General features: G+C 30.6%; 1 protein-coding gene and 2 long non-coding RNA genes across 6 annotated transcripts; 2 read left to right on the forward strand and 1 right to left on the reverse strand.

The window, feature by feature from the left end:
• LOC127718097 (uncharacterized) lies at window positions 1-11,843 on the reverse strand. 4 transcript variants are annotated; one of them, XM_052223988.1, is made up of 5 exons: window positions 11,722-11,843; window positions 8,244-8,315; window positions 6,056-6,352; window positions 3,581-3,745; window positions 1-2,938 (listed from the first exon to the last, which is right to left on the reverse strand). In XM_052223988.1, exons 1-5 carry the CDS (start codon window positions 11,732-11,734, stop codon window positions 2,421-2,423), a joined length of 1,065 nt encoding a protein of 354 aa, XP_052079948.1. In that variant the 5' UTR covers window positions 11,735-11,843; the 3' UTR covers window positions 1-2,420. The 4 variants fall into 4 exon arrangements, 3 of the variants coding, with proteins under 3 accessions (XP_052079948.1, XP_052079950.1, XP_052079949.1); XM_052223990.1 differs by having other exon boundaries at window positions 11,678-11,759; XM_052223989.1 differs by having other exon boundaries at window positions 3,581-3,730; window positions 11,722-11,749.
• Window positions 11,541-17,267, forward strand: LOC127718101 (uncharacterized). The gene is made up of 3 exons (XR_007989570.1): window positions 11,541-11,643; window positions 16,317-16,356; window positions 16,959-17,267. It is a non-coding gene; the product is annotated as an uncharacterized LOC127718101 (long non-coding RNA).
• Window positions 17,268-18,852: 1,585 nt separating this feature from the next.
• LOC127718100 (uncharacterized) lies at window positions 18,853-21,843 on the forward strand. Its single transcript, XR_007989569.1, has 3 exons — window positions 18,853-18,962; window positions 19,958-20,168; window positions 20,711-21,843. It is a non-coding gene; the product is annotated as an uncharacterized LOC127718100 (long non-coding RNA).
• Window positions 21,844-23,292: the final 1,449 nt, after the last annotated feature.

The raw sequence follows: 23,292 nt of genomic DNA on the forward strand, positions 1-23,292 counted from the left end.
TTAAATTTCAGAAAGTATTTATTCTAAGTAAAACAAAATCTCATTCAAAAATCTAAAGTATATATGCACAATAAGATAATAATGAAAGGAAATCATAAAAGAGTTAATAAAATATATAACATACTGCAATAGCTTAGCCTAGGAAGGGGTCAAAATATAAAAAGTGTTAGTGTTGCACATGCAACACAATATGTGAGAAATCCAAAAACACTGACAAATCAACTAAAACAATATAACAGAACAAATATGTACAAATAGTTTGAATAAACCACTTTTAATATTTTAATTGCCGGTAAATGTTTTAAAATCCTAAATAAAAATATTGTTAACCACGATATCGGTAGCTTTTATCAGTAAGATTCTGTATTCATAACGTTTTTTTCAAAAACTAGCAAATGGCCACAAAGCAAATAAAGCAAATAAAGCTTAAACGCAAGGAATAGCTTCTCATTTAAGAAATTAATTCGATTAAAACTACTTGTTTTAAGATATTTGAGTTATAAAACATTAGCTGCGTCTAATAAAAATCGACCTTAAACAAGTGCACGTACATTGGTTAGATGTATATTCATAACGTATGGAACGTTCAAATACGAAATAAAAGATGAATTTGGGTTTGTTTTGTAAGTTTCTTTTATAAACTCAGTTAATTGATATTCATATTCAAAAGGTCGATTTCCATCCGCAGCAGCTCACATGTCTTAAAACCTTTCAATATGACTTTTAAATGCAAAAGATAGCCTAGATCAAATTCAAAAAGTTTCAATTTCATTATTTTACTTACATATGTCTTCTGAATACATGTAAGACTCGTAGGGCTAGTTTAATATACATTATATTATAACTATATCAATTCCACATATCTGTGAAATCACATTTCGTGATTATCCATAATTTTAAAATATTTGAACACAATTTTATTCATAGTTGCGTTTGATATTTTGAATGTATATGTACTCTCAGAAAAAGTGATTACATGCTAAGTTGTAACTGTTTCATGACACAGCTTTTTAATATATTAAATGACAATAAGGTGCATTAATTTTAAAAGCAGAAACTAATTTAAGAGTTTTTTTGTAGAATGCTATACTATTTTTCGAATTTTTTTTTAAAAAGAGTCACAATTAGAATTTTGTATTTTTCTGCGTCTTTAGATTGATGTTTCATTGACATATATCTCTCATTTGCATTAACACGTGTTTATTTGTATTTCAGTGGTCTTTTCATAACAGTATATAAATCAAGAGATCAAAATCTTAGATAAAATGGTCAAAAACGATTAGGATAGCTGAAAAGTAAGATAACAAAAATATCGAACTCCGAGGAAAATTCTAAACGGAAAGTCCCTTAGCAAATAGCAAAATCAAAAGCTCAAACACAACAAAGAATGGATAACAACTGTAATATTCCTGACTTGGTACAGGCATTTTCCTATGTATAAAATGGTAGATTAAACCTGGTTTTATAGCTAGCTAAACCTCTCACTTGTCTGACAGTCGCATAAAATTACATTATATTGACAACGATGTGTGAACAAAACAAACAGACATAATAGGTAAAAATGTCAAAAATTGGAAAGTAATTAAGAATGTCCAATTTTTGTGTCACTGTCATCAAATTTGTGTTGGACTAAATGTTATGCATATCACACAGTACAAACAAACTCTGAATTTTAACCAAAAAAAAAATATCGTATACATCCTTTAATCTGATATAGGAGCGTTTTAACTTTGCATTTACCATCCCTCATTACGCCTTTAATCTCTGGATTATACATTTGTAGTTGTTTCGTTGGCAATCATACCACATCTCCTTTTCATAGTAACATACAGAAAAAACACTGACTTAAATTGTAGCCAATACTATAAGCAGGTTATATTGAAAGCTGATGAAATAGTTAAAATAGTGTTCGTGAGTATATAAAAATTATTTTATATGACTTTTAATGTATTTATGATTTGTTCATGTTGTTATGTACTTTTGATATATTTCCTTGTATTTACCTGTGAATGAATAAATGTATTATGAACTTTTATTAGGCATAAGCCAAATGAATGAATAGTGTGTATTAATCAATAATCGAACATTATTCTGTTATTTGAAAAACTTAATCTTATTATGTAATTAAAATACCTTTTTTGTAAGATTACTTTATCTGTAGTTATATCAATATCAGTTTTTCAAAAATGTACGATTCATAATGTATTCATCGTTTTTGAAATAAAAATGTCTTATCAAATTAATAATTCATTTACTATATTATATTCTTTGTTTATTGTTGTTTTCACATACCAAAGATTTGAATGTTGAAAAAATACGTTCAACGACTAAAGTTAATGATAATTGATTCGACAATTGCATGATAGATAAATGTATAAGGTGGCTGTCCTATCGAATAATGCGCATATTCATTTATGTGCTTAACTCTGATGATAATGCAATGGCTGATATGGATTCAAGTAGTCCTCAGGTCCTAGTTCTACATACGGATGGAGGTAAGCATCTGGATCCTCGTCATTGGTGTTACAAGAAAGCGTATCGTTTTCGTAAACTGTTGTTAAGTCTATCATGTCTATCGCACTTTGCCTGTGGGTTGTATGTAAACTGTCTTCATTCAAAGATTGTGTCGGACTATTTCTGACGTCGATATTTGTATCAGATGGCGTGGTTTCGTCTTCTTTTCTAATTGTTGGAATGTTTATTTCGTTTATTGGGTTAATTAGTATTCGTGCATCCTGCACTAAGTCACTATTTGTGCTTTCGATTTCCTCGTAATCATTCGTAATTCCGACTTCTGAAAGATTTTGCTTTCTATATTTCGTCTTGTAATATTTCGACAATACACCACCAAGGAAAGTAACGGTGATAATCACAACAATGAATGACGCTATGCATACTATTATGAATTTAAATTCGTTGTCATTACTTTTTGTACAACCTGAAATGAGATAGACATATTGTTATTAATGAGAAATTAATAATATTGTTTTCGGAAAATTAAATACAAAATGTTGAATGCAGCGAATTACAAAATTGAAATCTATATACATGTATACGAACTAGATGTAAACAAATAACCACAATATATGACAAAACATCAAATTAAGAAAGATTTGTGAATAATTATGTAAATGGTATAGAATATATTCACACTGGAGGAAAGTGTAACTTAATCTGTTAGAGCAGTTGTGAGGATTCAGTTTAAGCATCATAGAATTCGAATAAGAACTAAACACTGTTAAAGTGTACACTTCGATAATTCAAATATAGCCAAACACACAAATGAAGCTGTAAGGGGAAAACACCTTGATAGTTGGTGCAAATTTTAAATGTAAATTACTCAAAATAGGTACCAACAACATTTGATAATTTCCGACAATGGCGATCGCATCACAACCTTTACTTTAGATAAAACTCTTGAAATCATTCTTTGTATAAGGAATCAATCTCAACATGCATTTAGTCACGAATTAAAATTCAGTTTACAAAATTATGTTATTATGTTTGTAACTTTGGCAACAGCATCCCAAGACAAATATCGTTTTTTCAACTTAGAAATAAACAACACTTTTTGTGTTACCTTTATTTCGATAACTGACGTTTAAAGTGTTGTAGCCGGATTCATTATATGCTCTGGTATTTTGGAAGGCAGAAACAGGAGAATTCGTTTCCTTGTGGGTTTCCTTTTGTGCATCATAGTCTGTAATTGCTTTAACTGTTGATGGTTTATCTGTAATTATAATAACTAACCGAAAGTACGAATGTTTAATTTGCCTTAATATACAAATGTCGTTCATAATGCTTACACGGTACAATTAATCAAATAGAAAGGGTATTCGAATTACATTTCACATAATCGTCATCACTACCGAAAACAGAAGACATGCATATAAAACCAGTATACTCGAGAAAGGACACACAAAGATATGTCATATCCATCAAAATCTATTAGAATATTTAATGTCTATCGAATGTGGTACAATGTTTATATATGCCTTGATATGATCCGAAGTATTACAGTATTATATAGGCGGAAGATAACATATTAATTGATTGGTTGAAGTCTAAAAAAAAGGTGATCATATTTGTGAGATGAATAGTTTAAATGGATTGTTTGTTTTAATATAGCTTTAAAGCATAAACAAGAATGGACAAAGTATATATAGCTCTTGATAAAAATATGTCTGTTATTCGGTTTGCAGTGAAATTCATGCAGCCTGTTTAGATTTATATTTTCTTAAATCTGAAAACTCGGAAATGTATTGAAACCGATGTGTAACGGAAATTCCTGTAATTTTTTTTATGTTTGGTCATTGTTGATTTGGCATGGATCGAAGCAGGAAGTTCGCATTTGAAATTGACGGGAAAATGACAGAAATAATTTAACTATTGGTTTTTGGAATCATAATTATGACTAAATTCTATACAAACTTTGGTATCTTTTAAAAACATTTTGCATTTTACGTTTAAAATAATTCCAAGCCACAGTCCCATGGTACATAACAAAATTTCGGTTTCAAGGTCAAGACATTTATCATCACAAATACCTCAGCGAGCTTAAGAATTTAAGATAATATCACCATAGTGCGGTGATTCAAACGGAAATAACAGATTTTTTGATGTCGAGACAGACATTATCAGACATTCTATGAGACAGTTTTTCGTTTCAGGTAAATTCTATTTGGGCTGTTATGCCTACGATACTGTTAATAATTATCATTTTTTTAACCAAAGATATTTCGTAATTATATATTGTGTTATAATACAAAAAAAGGGATGTGGGGTAACTATCCATGACACAAAATTAATATATGCTCAGCAAAAAAAAAACACAAAAGGCAAAGGAAGAGTGCTCCTATTGCTGTTCTTTATCTGAAAATCACCACATGATTACTCATTTGTGTTTTTTTAATATCAAAAAGTTACCAAGGGGACATTCAAACTCATAAATCGAAGAGAAAACTGATATGTCTTATTTTTCCCGTTATTTTCAATATTCTGAATGTGCTTTAATACTTGCAACTAGATATTAAGCATCTTAATCAATCTTTCACTTAAATATTGCAGAAAATTAGAAGGAAAAGGCTATATAATGAATCTTGCAATAGACAATACAGAAAAAATCTTTATTACACTAATTTGGTATCAGGTTGCTGTAATGCTTTATGAGTTTGAAGCCAAAATGATAATCTAAAATAATCCATACACAGTAATCATTGAAATTAACATGATTTATTAAAAAAGGAGATTTGAATTAATTGCCAATGATATAACCATTCAAATGAGTTCAAATAACGTTGACTTAAGCAATTTAGCAAATCCTATATCGTAAAGGCAAAACGTGTATCAGTTCAAACAAAAAACCAACGGCCTGATTTATGACAAAACAACAAATAAAACACATATATAGCAGACATCAACTACAACCAACAACAACACCACCTAAATAACAGGTTCCAGACTTTGAGCAGGCATAAGGAATTTGGGGAGGTAAATCATGTTTGTGAGCACTCTACCCTTCCATAACCTAGAACAGTTGTGTAACAGCACAACGAAAGGACAAATTGTTAACACCAGTTGGAAATTGCTTGACTCATCATACTGGAAGGAAACACAAAACAAAAAACACAACTAATATAAAGACAAAACACGCAAAGTACCAACCTAAGAGCACTCTTAGATAATAACTGATAAAAAGAGATGTTATCCCATACGAAGTTAACAATGAGATCACTTTCAGCTGATTGAGTATAACGACGTCATTAGTATTCCGAAAAGAGCATGACCTTGAGCAATGCCAAAATATAAGAAATACTATCGACAGGATTTATCTTTATAAATGGAGACAACGCATTATCTTTGATCTATTTCATATAGAAAGTATAAATGTTATAGGTTGCTTTCAGGCGAAACAGACATTTAACTGAATCAACCTTACCTAAAAGTTTACCCCTATTCAAACCTCAACCACATTTCATTTTGATATACTTAAGAATTGACCTTACCCATTTGAAATGTAAATGAAATAACATTCAAAATGTTACAGTTATCTTACCTTTTATAATCAGCAATACGTCAAACTCCATTGGTATACTGTGTAATGCTCTACATCTGTAATTTCCTTGATTCGCGTACGATACATTGTAAATTTCTAGGTTATATTCTCCCTCACTATTATTTCCAACTATGAAAATATTTTTGCTGCTCAGTAAAGGGTTAATTTGGTCATCTTCACTGTAAGGAAAGTAGTCTTGAGGACCGTGCCATGTTACTGAATTTTTGGACCTCTCTGGACAAGATAGTGTGACAGTATCACCCACAACTGCAATATACGTTGTAACTGGTCTTGAATCTGTTGAAATTAATAACAAAGCTAAATCAATAAATGTGCCCTTCGAACACAATGAAGTCAACTCAAAAGCTCTGTTATTTCCTTTGTAAGCCATTGATATAAACACATGTGGTGCAATACATTTTTCCTTTCCAAAATAAAAAAACATGAATACAGCGTAGATTAAATTCTAAAAATGCAGAAATTTACTTGATTTTTAAAAGTTAGATCGCAACACCAGTCTTGAAAGTTCCATTTTGAAAGAATCAATAAGAGGACAATAACTAAATGGTTGCACTTCTGTTAATAAAAAGACAATGCAACTTCCAATAGGAACTGCTTTTACGGATAAAACAGCGCCGATTTTCCTATGAAGTTTCTTAAAACTTTTATCCAACTTCTACGAGTTTAGACTTATACTAAAATTCTGTACTACCACCCCGACCCCCGTTTTTCACTCTGAATCTTCCTCAGAATTCAATTTTGCCGCTATCCGTGCGTATTTATACAGGTAACATTTTCAATGTGTGTTTCTACTCTACGAGATGACGCATAAAGATCATATCCGGGAACAAGTAGTCTAACCAATTGAAAAAATCCATGAATATGAGATTTCTCCCCAAAAGAGGCGTGATTTGTGAAACAGTTGTATTTACAAAGTGCAACCTACTAGTAACCCAAAAGAAATCTGTATTTTAATAAATCAGTGAATATATTTAAAACGTAAAGCCGTTTCATAACTATAAAACAGAAAAATCAATAAAAAAAACCTTATTGGTTGGTTTGTTTTTGTCCAATAACATTATTCAGAACTGTGGGGTCACTATAATAGTGAACTTTCAGTCCATGAGGGCCAAACATCTATTTTGGTAGTGCTACCCTACTGGCATGCTTAAAATTAAACATTTAATGTTAAATTCCTGTTATACATGGAATATGTAATCGTATTATATAACAATCACGGAGGCAATTGGTACCAAGTGGAAGACAATTGTAACTTCAAGCCATTCTCCAGGAAAACTCTATGGTTACCTCTATGTAGATAATTAATTTTCTATTATATAATACTAATACTGTATACTGGGCTGGTGAAACCCTTGATGACTTGATTTTCATCAAGCTGAGGCACCGACCCAATGGAAGTAATATACCAAACGGACTGCACTAGATGCACATATAAAATTAATGTATCTATACTTGGAGTTCTGCATTTTTGACATTTTACTTTTTAGTGGTGGTCGAGGCCAAAATGCTAAAAAACACCTATTAAAACAATTAAGAACTTACAAACCAAAAAAGGACAAAAGATATAGCAAAAGACGGGCAAGAAATCAGCTTTGCGTGAGGGATATTTTTCTCATACAAGTGAGAGGTTTAGCTAGCTATAAAACCAGGTTTAATCCACCATTTTCTATATAAGAAGTCAGGAATATGACAGTTGTTATCCATTCATTTGATGTGCTGGATCTTTAGACTTTGCCATTTGATTAGGGACTTTCCGTTTTGAATCTTCCTCGGAGTTCGGTATTTTTGTGATTTTACTTTTTTGTTCCATTTAAACAATTACCAAATAATTGTTGTACTGCAAATATTTATAACATAATATCCGTATTTTTATGCATATGCCGAGTTACATCTGCTAGGCTGGTGATACCAACAAAAATATAAAAAAAACTCATTAAAAATAACGACCTGATTTAATGTGCGAAGTACATGTACTTGGATTTGATTTAAGATTGCAATGAAATCAAATTACCTATTATCCGTTTGATTTCAGTAGAGTATATGCTTTTCTTTATTAGATCTAATCGGTACATCGGTGTAACCGCGTTATATAATTTGTTCACCTATAGATAAAGACTAAGATTCAAAGAACAAAATTATTAATTACTAGTTATCTAATATGGCTTACCGGTATTTTCCAAAAATTGTAAAATCAGTATCAAGGATGTTAATAGTTTCATGATTGTTTTATGTTCTGATCCTGTTAAAACAAATATAGCATTTTTAATCATTTGAAAATGTCAAGGCGATATCAAATATAAGTCAAATAAATATACGCTATAAATAACATTACAATATTAATTGTTTGATATTAATAGGTATAATTATTTCCTACTTTAAATGATTAGTAATATCATTCCTATGTATGTTTTGTTAATTGTAAATAGCTTCACTTCTACATGTTTTATAAATGTTGCTTGTTTTAAATTTGAGAATGTGGATTTCTTATTATAATTAATAATTTTTATGTGCAAGGAATATTGTTTATTATAGAAGTCTTCAAAAAAGCTATTTATAAGGGAGCCTTGAAAATTTTCGGGTATGGACAGGGGTGTCCAATATTTAATTACTTCAGATGGAGGAGGTTTCGAAAAAATTTGGCGACCCACGCCCACCTCTTCCAAATACAATTTAGAAAATCTAAGATTCAATTGCTAAGTTTCAACATCTTCTTCCAATGATGTATTTTTATCTCAAGTTAATTTACCAACTTCTTTAATGAACAAAGTGCGAAAATTGAATGAAGGTAATGTCAATGTGACCATAACAGACATATTTCTTTAGCCCCTTCGGTGTGATAAAATATTTCACAACTTGCTCGCTATACCAGTGTCAGTAGTTTGTTTTAGATTTTAATGAACATAATTTATGTATAGCTTGTAAATTAAAACGCAGGGATTTCTTTACCACAAATTAATTTAAACTTTAATCAAATTCCTTCATATATATAAAGATTTTGTTAGAAAGTTTGGCTGCACCTGTAAAATTATAATGACAAACGAGATATGCCATCCTAAATTTTACGTTGATGTTATTTATAAAGTCCGTCAATTTAGACACATTCTATGTAACCTAATTGATCCTTTGAATAAACTTATTCTTAAAGCCAGGTTATCAATTTAACACAGTAGTTAAAACTTTAAATATTGTTTTATAGGACTACTAACATTGTTTTTTTTTTTTTTTTTTTTTTTTTTTTTTTTTTTTTTTTAAATTAAAGATTAACTAATTACATGTTGCTATATATGTACAGTTTTGATAACGTATGATTCTACATCCTGTAGATACTGTTTACTTATATTTTGGCATTGCACAAGGTCATGTGTTTTTCAGACTGTTTATGACGTCTTTACACTTAATCCGTTGGAAGTGTACTCGTTGATACTTTACTTTGATATCTGAGAAAACACGATTTATTTGTTGTAATTGGCATTGAACTAGCCTTCAGAAACTACGACTACACTTTTTTTCGATGCTTTTTGGCTTTGTTTGAGTGCCTCTAAACGATCTTTTGAGTTGCAAATTGCACCTTAATTTTTCGGTTTGTTCTTAAGTTGTGCATCGACGCTGCTGTCTCAGGTTAAGGGAGAGTTGAGCGCTCACATACTTGTATAACCTTGCCACATTCTGTATGTGCCTGTCCAAAATTAGGAGCCTGTAGTACAGTGATTGTCGTTGGTTCGGATATGTCATACATGTTGTTCTTATCGTTAATTGTTTTGTTTTTAAATCAGGCCTTTGAATTATTTAACATTTTTTATGTCGGCCTTTTATAGCTGACTATACAGTATGAGTTTTTCTCATTGTTGAAGGCCGTACTGTGGCCTGAAATTGCTTAATACCACTTAATTTTAACTCTTTAGAAGGTCGAACGGTGGCCTGTAATTGCTTACTACCACTTCATTTTAACTCGGTTGGATAGTAGACTCATTGACAATTACACCACATATCCTCACTTATATATATATATATATATCTAATAAAGTTCCCTGAAGCTACAAACCACTTCTCTCACTTTCAGCTTTAGATCCCATACTGCTACAATATTTTATTGGACGATAATGATATAAGAAGAAATTGTATGCATTTATTTTTGTTGTAAAGAATAAAAGTATCGAGACATTTATTTTTTGTTTCTTTTTTTTGGGGGGAGGGGGAAATTTTGATATCTTTGAAAGAGAGGATCTTGAATTTATTTCCCTTCTTCAAGGTAGGGACATGAAAAAAATCAGAGATATCCAACTATTTCTTCCCCCAGCCCTCCACCCCAATGAAAGAAAATGATCAGTCCCTAATATAAGGATTTTTTTTTTGAGAAAAAATATTTTTAAGGCGATCACGATTGAACTTGTAGACCTTGTACAAATCATGTCTGAAACAACGAAAACTTTTCTCAAGTTACTCTACATATTTTGTCGTTATTTTGGTTTTAGTTGTTTTGTGTTTTTACTGTAAACATACATGATAAATACTTACGATTTAATTATTTCAAAATACTCATAGCAAATTTGACAAAAAAAATAATAAATGTGTATATTACAAGAAAATAAAACATGTCATAAAAAGATAAATCTCACACAACTACATAGGCATGTGAAAATTATGCTTCCCGTGGTATCAAGTAAATTATAATCAGACCAGAAAAGGCTCCCGCTATACTGCTTTAGAAATGATTTTTTATTTTTATTTTTAACAGTAAACATACAGTTAATATCTTGTTTATACATAGTAGACGTTGTCTTTGTCTATTTTGGCAAAATGACAAAACTGTGAATTCGTCAAGAATGATCTGGAGTGGAACAAAATAATTCATTTGTTATTGAAAAAATTTCTAAATGCAAAAAGGAATATGTATTTAAAACTTATTTATTGGATTTTAAATAAAAACACGTAAAATACTACATTCATATGTGTACTCTTATTCTAATAATTAAAAGGCGGCCGATGTATTACTTTCCTATGAGAGAAACAATTATATACAGTATATAATCTTAAGATGAAATATGGATACGATTTCTGAAAGACTGGGGTCATGTATCATTATCTTACAAAAATATTGTATCTTGTAATCTAATAGCAAAGTTAAATTGAACAATAGCCTTTTGGTAAACTAAAGATTTAATGTTTTTAAACATTCAATTATAAATGTACACTTATAGTCAGTCACGTTTTATTTATATATAGAAATTACTTCCTTTCTTGGTGTTATTTGAGTAAAATTTTGTATTTTTTATTCAAATATTTCAAGTACTAGTTCTCTATAAAGATAATTATTTGAAAGTCACTTTTGAGCAGTTGTTAAATTGCAAAATAATCGAGCTTCTTTTCATATTTAAGCTTCATTACATTTACTCTCCTTTCGATATGAAAGTATCAACAAGATAGTCATTTGTATGTATACAGCATATTATTGTTTTTCAAAGGTTCCAAAAAAGAAATCAAACAAAAAATGACATAAAAGAGAAGATCGAATGGAATTGATACTTCTAAAAAATATGAATGAAAAGTTGTTAACAAATTGCCAAACGGTGAGTTGCTGATTTAAAAATTTCTATAACGTACCTAAAATGTTGCATTGTTGTAACAAATATTTGTCATCTATTTACCTGCGTCAATCATGAGTTGTCTTCAGGTGTGCATAAAATTAAAAAAGGGCGGTACGGTAAAAGCATTGCATTCTAGTTACCAAAATCATCTCCATTTCAATTTGAACTCTTCTGTGTTTTGCTATTATCTTCGAAACTACATTTGAAAAAAAGCTCAGAAGACCTTACTTTCAAATGGTATTTGAAATGTACTTCTAACGAATAATAACATAATGTTTTAAAACAGGGATATACATTTCCAGTGTTTTTTTTTATAGACAAAATAACAAGGCTATGGAATTTTGAGTAAATCTCATCATAAGATACCAGGCTTCTGATGTGTAAAATAGGTTAATAATCATGATATTTGAACAACTCTTATGCAACACACAATCCGAGTAAATCAGATTTCAGCCGAAAAAAAATACCAATAAAATCGACTGATATACAGCGAAGATAAGAAACCTTTGAAAATGTTCAGGCGAATGTATATAGACTCTATTAGGACATAAACATTTAATGCAAATAAATTGAAGGATATAATAGTTTATGAAAATAAAAAAGCATGTTTTTAACCGAAAAATTATGCCTTGAAATAACAGTTCTTGATAATTGAATTTTTAGAATTGGTCGTTATGTTTACAAAAAATGAAAACACGTTATAAATTTCATGTGTCCGAAAATGGATTTACCTTCTGCAGGAATCCTACTAGCCGAATATTTGAATGCCAAGGATGTATAAGATTCGAAACCGTTGAAAAGCAATATAACCAAAAAAATACACAAATAGCCAAATCCATCTAGGGTCAACTTTGCCTTAGGTAGTTTCTTTTTAATTTCAAAATTTCTAAACGGACAATTTTACTATCAGAAACACTCTGGAAAATAATGTTATGGAAAAATATTCTCTGCGTATATAAGTATATATGTTAGATTTTATTTTCAGTGCACACCAAAAAATCATATTTAAAAGCAGTCTGTAAAAATGGAAGAAGTTACAAAGAAGATAAACACAAACTTACAGTCAAGACAAAGTCAGTTCAAAAACACCGAAAAACTTATGATTGAGCAAATCGAAACCAATCATAAATCGGGGGCGAAACCATAGTTTATACAAAGTCCTCCGAAATGGCCCTGATTATTTTTAACTGTAATTTGTTCCATGTTTGACTAGAGTACTGATTCTGGATTGTAGATATACTAAAGGTCCATTCATGATTTTTTGTAATGTTGTATTTAATATTTAAGTGTCTTGTTTATACTATACATATTTCTCCTTTGGTCAGTGGATGTGTGTTTTGTAATAATGAAAAGTATATAACGCCTGAGTAAACATCAAGAAAAACAGTTACCTCCTTGCAAAAATCTTTTGACTTGACATTAAAAACCTGTCTGAGTAAGTCTAACTTGCTGAAATATGTACCCAATGAACAAAATCCTCAGAGTCACACAAAATGAGTTCTTAAGACAATTAATTTAAGCAACATTTTAATTATCCTGATTTGCTTCAGAACTCTCCATTTGAACTCATGATATGTAAATTGAGCATTTAGTACTCATATCAACAAATTGAATATAATCAACATAATTAAAAATCCTGCTCTATCCCATTATAAATAAACTTCTGTGTAAATACATGTATTGCGTAGCAGTGCCAGTTGAATCCAAGTTTGAATAAAACATAAATCATAAATGAATTATAACTTTTATTATTTTATATTCATCACTTAATTTTGGCCCTTAGGGAATCTACTCAGCTAAAATTAAAATTTTTGCTCCATGCCTAACCCAAGAGCCTGTGTGCGTACTGAAAAGTAGCAAAGTAAAGACCCCTGGCTTGACATCACACCAATCCAATTGGAACTATGGTTCCAAATAAATGCGTGAGGCTATCAGGAAGCATATTAGGCTATCAGGAAGCCTATGAGGCTATCAGAAAGTCTATGAGGCTAAGTCTGAGGAAGCCTATGAGGCTATGAGGAAGCCTATAATGATGCTATGAGGAAGCCTAGTATGTAGCTATGAGGAAGCTCAGTAGTGATGATGTCGAATCGGTGTTGGAATGAATTTGAATGAAATTTGACAGTTTATCCCCAGATATTCTTGGGGGATGAGTGAAATTTTTGAAACAGCCAGTGATAAGATTTCATAAATGTCCATAACACAGATGATAACAGCTGAGTGTCCCCAAGGATTGTGATGTAAGGGAGGGGATACCTTCAATAAAGACATGAGAACAAAAATTAAATACACACAAAACATAAAAAAAGCTAAGAATAATAACATAATGTCAACACATAAAAAACAAACTTTAGTCACAGAACAATACTGAAACTACTTATAAAACATTCCTGCATATTTCTTCAAATTTTTATATATATGAAGAACTTGAGAAATAACGTTTTCTTAAAGCTACCTAACCTACTTTGAAAAGATTTTATAGATACTAGTGTTTCTAAATACATCTACTGTAAATATCAGAAGACCAGCTTGATCTTCTCTTTGTCTTTCCAGCTCTAGAAGCTGTCCCTATTCTAAAGCTATGATCTGAGTAACATATAAGTAAATATTGTCTTTCTAAAATTTCTTAGCAATGGTTAAGAAAAGTGGGTCAGTTGGATGGATAGGAGTTAATTCCTACATTACTGTATAAATTCTAATAAAATCTTGTATTGGCAGATAAGTATTAATTTGATTAAGCCCTTATTTAAGTAGCTGGAACATTTGTAGGTAAATACAGTTCATAAACATGGATGGAAATATCTCTGCATGGTCACACCAAACATATGGATCTGATGCTGTTAAAATCGGCTATATCAAATATAATTTACTCTCTAAAAAAGTTGCAGTTCATATTGGTCGTCCAAAATTCAGATAACATTAAAAATGTAAAATTATGCACAACACAAATATTGCCAACATTAAATATTCAGCTTCGTAGGGGTAATTCATTATCCCAAAGTGAAAAAGTTTAGAAGTAATATATACAAAATATGTTACTGCTTCATTACTATCCTATATAAAATTGCTTTAACACTAGATTTGACATTTGATAAGTTGTCCTAATTTCTTTTTTGTCTTTCAGCTTGTAATATTCCAGTTTTATGGATTATTATAGTCCAATGGTTCTCATAAGGAGAAATCCTTATTACTCCTCCTACACACACCTTTCCATTTGCCAGATATTTTGATATCAGTTATTCCAAAATAAATGTGTATTTAGTTTGAATCAAAATTAAATAGTTCAAAAATCTGTATAACCTGCTTTGGAAAAGCACTGAAACATTAAGAAGTTTTTATCTAAGCCACTTTTTGAGCAAAAATTATTCTTTTAACTGCTTAATCTGCATTGAAAAAACTGGACACTAAAGGCAGCATGTACTGTTTTTCAATATACAACTACTTAATGGGATATTTCTTCATGGGAGGAGCTAAACTACACCCAAGTTTATGTGCAAACAAACAAAGGATAAAGGAAAGCCAGCTGCCACAAGTGGTTACTAATTAACAAAACATGTATATTTGTAATGGAACTGATGTAATTAAACCCCCTGCTAAGAACACCTGATAAACTTACATGTAGCTGATTAAGATATGATAGTAAATCTGTTTCTTCTCATTAGTAAAGAAAACAAAAAAAAACTGGGAAGATCCTAAAATAATGACTACTGAGTGTAATGGAAATCAAACTATGTATAAACATAACTTATATAACATATAAGTAACTATTTTTTCTCTTGTTTAATATTGAAAGTAAAATAAATGCACACACAAGTATATTTCAAATAACACTGTTTCGCAGTTGTTTGTGCATTTACAGAATATTTTCGGAATACATAGGAATACCATTTACACTAAGATAATATATATAGATAAAAGCATATACAACATTTCCCATAGTGAATATTAGTAATTTGTCAAAATAGTCAGGTCTATTTATTCGAACTTCATTAACAGTAGTGCGCGCCTCACACATTTGTGTCCTATTACAGATTGTGATATTTTTACTGAGTGTGACTTTGTTTGTTACCTTTTTTCATTTGTCTTCTCAGTCGATTTATAACATTTGAGCGTCGGTAAACTACTGTCTATCTATTTTTCTATAAATAATTCTTTTTTGCCATGTCAAGAGACTAATAAAAAAAAGTCAAATGCTCTGTAAAGACAGAATATTCTACATGTTGCAGCTCTACCTGTTATTTGCGTTATTAACAAAAGTGCTTATAAAAGGTATAACATATTGAACAAAGCTCTGATTCAGGTCCGTTTTTGCTATACTTTAAATCCTTTTTGTTTTATCGGTACTTCAACATTTGAGAAGGTTTTGGATTTTCAAATATTGTGTCCTTGAGCATCACTGAAGAGAGATTAATTGTCGAAATACGCATCTGGTGCAGTAACTTTAGAACCGTTTATGTTTCTATAGACGTTCTAACGTTTCTAAAGGTTTTAAAAGAAATTAAAGTGTATCGTTTAAAGCCTTCTATTCCCCTTGGAACACACTAATTTCTTAAACCATAACTCATGCTTGAATGTCAGAATAAATTTAGCTATTATTTATGTCTTATATGGAAATTTATTTGCTGACTAATTTGTGCCATTTTTTATTCATACAGTTATTTCTATTGATACTGGTGGTTATAGATTTTTCCAATGGTGAGTAGGGGTAATTTGTAGCAATTCGTACAATCCTAGTTTAAGAAATAAGTATATTGATATTTTGCGGAAAATTATTTATATACAGTCAGGCGAGTATATGATGATAACCCTTGAAACAAGAGAAAACTGACCTTATAGAAAGATGATCTTTAAATTAAGGTTCAAAATACATATGTACTACTACAGTGGGACAAAAAGGTGACCTGACAAGACATGTTTTGGCTTAATAGATTGTTTGTTGTTTGCTTAATAGAGGTGACATGACATCCAAAGCAAGTTTGACTGTATAAATAATTAGAGATGTGAAGTTTGTGACTGATAGCAACTCAACAACATATTTATAAAGCAATTACGTTTAAAGAGATAAGCAGATAGTAATAACATTCAACAAAGACTATTATCAAAGATCTTTCGATAACTCAAAGTTCCGTCAAGAACACAAAAAAATATATTAATGATAACGTATGACAACTGCCAACAAGACTTAGCTTACAAAACTCATTAAATTGTTTTATATATTAAGAACAGCTTGCGCGTCCTGTTCTCTTTTGTAATTCCTATTCGTCAGGAAAAGTTTTTTATTTTTGTTATTCTTACAGGATCGGTCTCATGGAGCTTGGAAACTAAACCGGCAATATTTGGAAAAGATATAAAATTACATTGTAATCTTGATGATGATACACCATTCAACAACTCCAGACATTGGAGTAAAGGCGAAAACGTTAGTGTATTGGTGGTAAATGGTAAAACAATAAACAATACAAAATATTCAGAGGAACGAGACAAGTCAAAACGTACTTCCATTTTAACTATAACGTCGTTAGATACTGGTGACGTGAACGTGCCATACACATTCCAACATGGTTTCAAAACGTACAAGAAAGTTTTGAATATGACTGTAGAGAATTTTGAATGCAAGTATTTCTGACTTATATTTTGGGTGTTTTTTGTTTCATTTTATCTATAAGCTTAATTTACAGTTTTCATTTAATATAAAACTTTACGCTTTTAACTCTATATAAATATTGCCCAATCCTTGCATCGTGTTAAGGGGTTGCACTTTGAAAACAGTAACCGTTGGCAAAGATTGTTTCTAATTGTGATTGGAAAATCTTGTTTTTACTGCCATGTCGATTCGATAAATTTTTCCTGGAGCTATGAGACTTTGGAAATGTGCGTCCTATTATTTGTATGATAACAACGTTAAATGAGTATATGACTGGAAGAAACAAATACTTATACATTCCGCCATTGTGTTGTTGTGCTATGGTCAATTTTGAATTATTGTCTTTCAATTTTGTTTATATACTTTATCTATATGCTATTTTGTGTTTCTTTGTTGAAACAGTTCTTTTTTTTTTTTGTATTGATTAAGATTATATTACAATGATAACAGCTGTACCCCAACTTTTGAGGTGTTTACTTATCATATCTGTTTGTTTTGCTCACATATTGCTGTCAGTATGCAGGAATTCAATGCGACTGTCATACAAGTCAGAGGTTTAGCTAACTATAAAACTAGGTTTAATCCACCATTTTCTACATAAGGAAATGCATGTGCCAAGTCAGGAATACGACAGTTGTTTTCCATCAGCTAGATAAGTTTGAGCTTTTGATTTTGCCATTTTATAAATGACTTTACGCTTTGCATTTCAGTATTTTTGTTATTCTACTTTAAAGTATGTTTATTCAATAATAAGTTTACAAACGTTTTTGAAGAAAAAAACATTAAAATGATCTGTAATAAGGTATATTGCGAGTAATGGTAGTATTTGACATATTTTATACTATGTTAAAATTGAGACCAAATCTAGAATCATGCAATGGGAGATACCACACCCGTAGCTAGTGGGGTTCGAGGGGTTTGTACGACCCCTCCCCCCCTTGAAAACAAATAAGCACTGTTAAAGTCGACGTTCTGTTTGAATTGTAACTGTTAAAGTTAGCTTTGCGAGTCCATGTAATCCCCCCCCCCCTTGGAAATTACTGGCTACGGGCCTAGATACCATAACCAATATGAGCCAACAGTCTTCCGGAAGGGTAAAAATCCACTGCAAACTTCCGAAAAGCAATATCGTAAAATTTCCTTAAAAAAAGATAAGAAAGGTAATAGGGGGACATTAAAACTAATTAGTCGGGAGAAACTGATAATGCCAATACAAAAAAAGATAGAAGACGAAAACATTAGCAAGTTCACAAAAAAGCTACATAGAAAACAAAGGACTGAGTAACTCGAACCTCACCAAAAATGGGTTCATCTGAGGTAAATCGGAAAGATAAGCAGATCAAAGTCAACTAGCTGTTCAGTCTTACTCCCGCCTCTCAACCCTCCTCAAGATCCACCACTGATCTGTAATTGTTCACGACTTTTTCCTTTAGTAATAAATGGGTAGTTGTCTCAATGACAATCAGACTACTTTCTTTTTTTTAGATTAGTGATTGTAATTATTTGTTATGCATGTTTATGCATGACCTCTTTAATGATATTTTCAGATCATCCTGACAAAAGCAATACATCTTTCAATCAAGAAGGTGATCATTTGATTTTTGCAATGAAATTTGAAAAAGTGTTTCCAGTTCCCACTTGCAAAGCGTCATATGGGGTATGTAGTTTAGGCATTATGTAATTTATCCTTTCCGAATCATTGCACTATAAGTAAAGCATACTCGTAACTTGTTGACTATGGGCCTGGTGGTTTTTATAGTGTAGAAAATAAGGAACCAAAATATAAAGTAAAGAGAAAAATGGGCAAAAACAATAATGAAAAAAACTCATCATAGATACAAGGCTTATGATTATGTACATGTATGCTAGATTCGCGTTTCGTTTACACAATACTCAACAGTATTGCTCGAATCAAAAGCGAAAAGCGCTTAAATATAAAGAAAAGGAGAATAACGGGGTGCTAAAAAAAATAATAGCGAATAATGTGTTGTTAAAATATAAAGAAAAAAGAGATAATGCGGTTCTAGAATATAAAGAATAGAGAATAAAGGGCAAAAAATAAAGAATATTGAAAAAAAAGGCCAAAAAAATAAAGACTACAGAAATAATGATTTGTACTCCTTTCCAGTAATGATTCTCAACTAACGATATTGTGAAATAAGGACTTAAATTATCATATTTCATGTTGTTTTGTTTGTTTTTTTTTTTTCACTCTTGTGTCCTTTGCAAATGTATTGTTTAGATATCTCAGTTTCCAAACAAACAAGTAACATTTTGACTCTGTTCGAGATCCCTCATAGCCAATACTAATTGTATGACCTTATTATAGGTTTGTCATGTTTCTTGGATAGACGCTCTTTTTTCGATTAGTCTTCACAAAGTTTTCTAATGATCAAAACTTTGAATACATCATGTAACCAATTAGAAATGTAATGTGTAAGAAGCTCAACTGTTTATGAGGTGTCAAACTTTTTAACATGTATCTGTGTCATGTTGCTATCTTATTTTGAGCTGAAACAAAATACGGTCATGTAATTCATCAAACATTTTGTTTTAGATTTTAGATGAGAACATACATATTTAATTCACAGAAAATCAACAACTGTTTTTAAAAAATAATGATTCTCCATATTCATGATATTCATTTCATAGAATCAGAATATTACGAACTTGTTGAACATAAGTTCCGTTCGAAGTGATGTAGTTTACAAAGTTGAAATCAACCTGAAGTATCATCACGTCTCGAAAAAATGTATTCATCATCCATTCGAGCTCGACTGCTACGTCGGAACAAAGACGATAAAACAGCGTTTTGAGACGTCCAACGATGTTTGTCTTGAGATAGTTCCCAAATTAAAAACTGGTTGGTTGTTTTTTTTTGTTTGTTTCTTTTTTTTTTCATTGTGTGAAAAAATAAGATACATATATGCAGAGACATGTGTAGTAGTATATATGTCTCTGATTTATATAAATCAATTAGTTATCAGTACAATATTTTTTGTTTTGCATTCAGTTATAAAGATTATATTGTTACACGTAACATATAAAAAGTTGCATTGTTAATTGATGAAAAATATGAATTGTTTAAAAATCACAATATTTAATATATCTTTTACAAAGCGTGTGTTATTTGTAGTAATTTTGTCTGATGGCAAAATCTACAGAACAAAAGACTTTCATGTCTCATTTATTGTTCATTGTATACGTCAATGCGATAGCAGCAAAACGACACAAATAGACACATATGCATATAACCACACATTGTGGTTATACATTGTAGACAAAACGCGCGTCAGACGCACAAAATTTTAATTCGGGTATCTATGATGAGTTTATTAATGGACAACGAAGTATTATTATTGTTAATTTTCTATATTTAATATATTTTTTATGTTTTAATTTCAGATGAAAAACCAAATGAATCCGAAAAGGATCAGACCCTTGGAACTGTCGGACAAGTAATATTCGGGATAGTGTTTTTATTTTATTGTATTATATTCCCAATAACATTTGCATATATACAGTATAATAATTACTAACTGTTCGCTGATGGTTTAGAAGAAACTGTATATTAAAATGTATATAGATATAAGAAGATGTGGTATGAGTGCCAATGAGACAACTCTCCATCCAAGTCACAATTTGTAAAAGTAAATCATTATAGGTCAAAGTACGGCCTTCAACACCGAACAGCAAGCTATGAAGGACCCCAAAAATGACTAGTGTTAAACCATTGAAAAAGGAAAACCAACGGTATAATCTATATAAAAAAACGAGAAACGAAAAACACTTATGAACCACATCAACAAACGACAACCACTGAACATCAGATTCATGACTTAGGACAGGTGCAATTAAATGCAGTTTTAATAGGCACCAAACTTCACCCTAACCTGAAACAATAGTGTAACATCACAACATAGAAAGACACACTATAAAATATCAATTGAAATGGCTTAAATCAATCAAAAGACATATCAACAAAAACAAGTGAACATACACTGAACGAATAAATTTGATCCATGACACAATGAAAATACAAAATTAATTTAAAAAAAAAGCAGTGAGATGTAAAACAATATCAGAAAGCCAACCATAACCTTGGACACAATGCCGGTAAATAAAATAACGTTCACAGGTCAATAAGAATAATTTTGTTGTAAGGTATACATGGATCTAGTAAGTGTTCTACTACCAATCTATCATTGCTTCTAACTACCTCCCTTACTACTATCAAAGAACTTGTTATTAAGTTTTGTAATAAAGCTTATGAAAATAATGGTATTATGTATTTTTGGAGTGTTAAAAATTCTTTAGAGGTTTCAGATAAAATACATGCTTTTGATGGTCCTTTTAATTCTGTTGACAGTTATGATTTGTCTACTCTTCCACACAATCTTATCAAGAAAAAATTTTCATATTTAATTAAATGGTCTTTTGAAAAATCTCATTGCAAATTTATTTGCTGTAACTCGTTTAAAACCTTTTTTTGTAACGAAAAAGGAAAGTATGCTAGATACACTTACTGGAAATGTAAAGATATGATTGAAGCTTTAAATTTTCTTCTGGTCAACATATATGTACGTTTCGGCGATACAGTGTATAGACATGTATTAGGTATTCATATGGGCACTAACTGCGCCCCTTTAATAGCAGATTTATTTATGTATTGCTATGAATCTCAGTTTATGACCAAACTCAGTAAAGACACGTCATTGTTACATTTGGTTGATACATTCAACAATACCTTCCGTTATCTGGATGATATTATTTTTTTCGTTACATAATCCAGAGGCCTCTAAATATACTACCGAAATTTACACAAAAGAACTTACTTTAACTAAATCTAACATAAACAGCAGTAGTTGTCCTTTTCTAGATTTTGACATTTCAATATCTAAAGGAAAACTCCATACTAAAATTAACGACAAAAGAGACGAATTTTCATTCCCTATTGTTAATCTTCCTTCTGCTCCATCATACGGTGTTTATATATCCCAACTCGTTCGTTATGACCGTGTGTGTAGTGATGTCATAGATTTTAACGAACGTAATCAATGCATCACTGGTAAATTATTAAGTCAGGGATTTCGTTACCATAAATTACGTAAAACTTTTATTAAATTCATTCATAGATGCAAAGCCTTGATTAGTAAATTTGGCTGTACCTGTAGAAAACTGAATAAAAACGGTATTTCACATCCGAAATTTTACGGTAATATTGTACTTAAAGCGCGGAAATCACTATATGATCCGTGTAAACTCATCGAACCTTTAAACAAACTTATTAGTAAAGGTTATCCTACCAATGTTGTAATTAGATCTTTTGAATATAGTTAACATTGACACTAATATCGATTTTGTCATCAGCAAACTAAAACATAACTAAATTTGTATTCTTTTCAAACGGGATGTATAAAGACACACCCACGTTCATTTTGATCTATCAAGAGGTTACTCCTAACTATCCTACTGCCTGTCGATACATTTATTTTTGGCATTGCACAAGTCATGTCTTCTTTGACTGTCCATGACGTTAAAATACTAAATTCCTTGGATATGTTTTAGTTAATTTTAGTCTGATGCATGATTTTTTATTATTAATTGTTTTTTTTTTTTTTTTTTTTGCTTTTAAATAGCTGTCAGTAACTGCGAGTACTCTCAAATCGTACTTTCTTGTTTATTTGACCTGTTGATACTAACTGTAATGCTTTTTTAATATTTACTTTTTACTTTTTCAGGGTTATATCTGGTCTATATACCAGCTTTGATAAGTGTTTGGTGTTACTATAAATTTTCACTTCTTCGTACTATAACATCAAAATTATTTATTTTGTAAAAATATTTCCTTAGTTTATTTATTTTGTATTTACATTGTGTCATAGATCAAATTTATTTGTTCAGTGTATGTTCACTGATGTTTATATGTCTTTTGATTGAGTTTAGCCATTTCAATTGATATTTTATAGTGTGTCTTTCTATGTTGT

This window comes from Mytilus californianus, unplaced genomic scaffold, assembly GCF_021869535.1.
Source record: "Mytilus californianus isolate M0D057914Y unplaced genomic scaffold, xbMytCali1.0.p SCAF_10, whole genome shotgun sequence".
NCBI classification, from domain to species: domain Eukaryota; kingdom Metazoa; phylum Mollusca; class Bivalvia; order Mytilida; family Mytilidae; genus Mytilus; species Mytilus californianus.

Coding starts and splice junctions, on each gene's coding strand:
- LOC127718097 (XM_052223988.1), bottom strand. Junction 3,746..6,055: donor CGTATTGCTGATTATAAAAG/GTAAGATAACTG, acceptor ACTTTCGGTTAG/TTATTATAATTACAGATAAA. Junction 2,939..3,580: donor CGTCAGTTATCGAAATAAAG/GTAACACAAAAA, acceptor ATCTCATTTCAG/GTTGTACAAAAAGTAATGAC.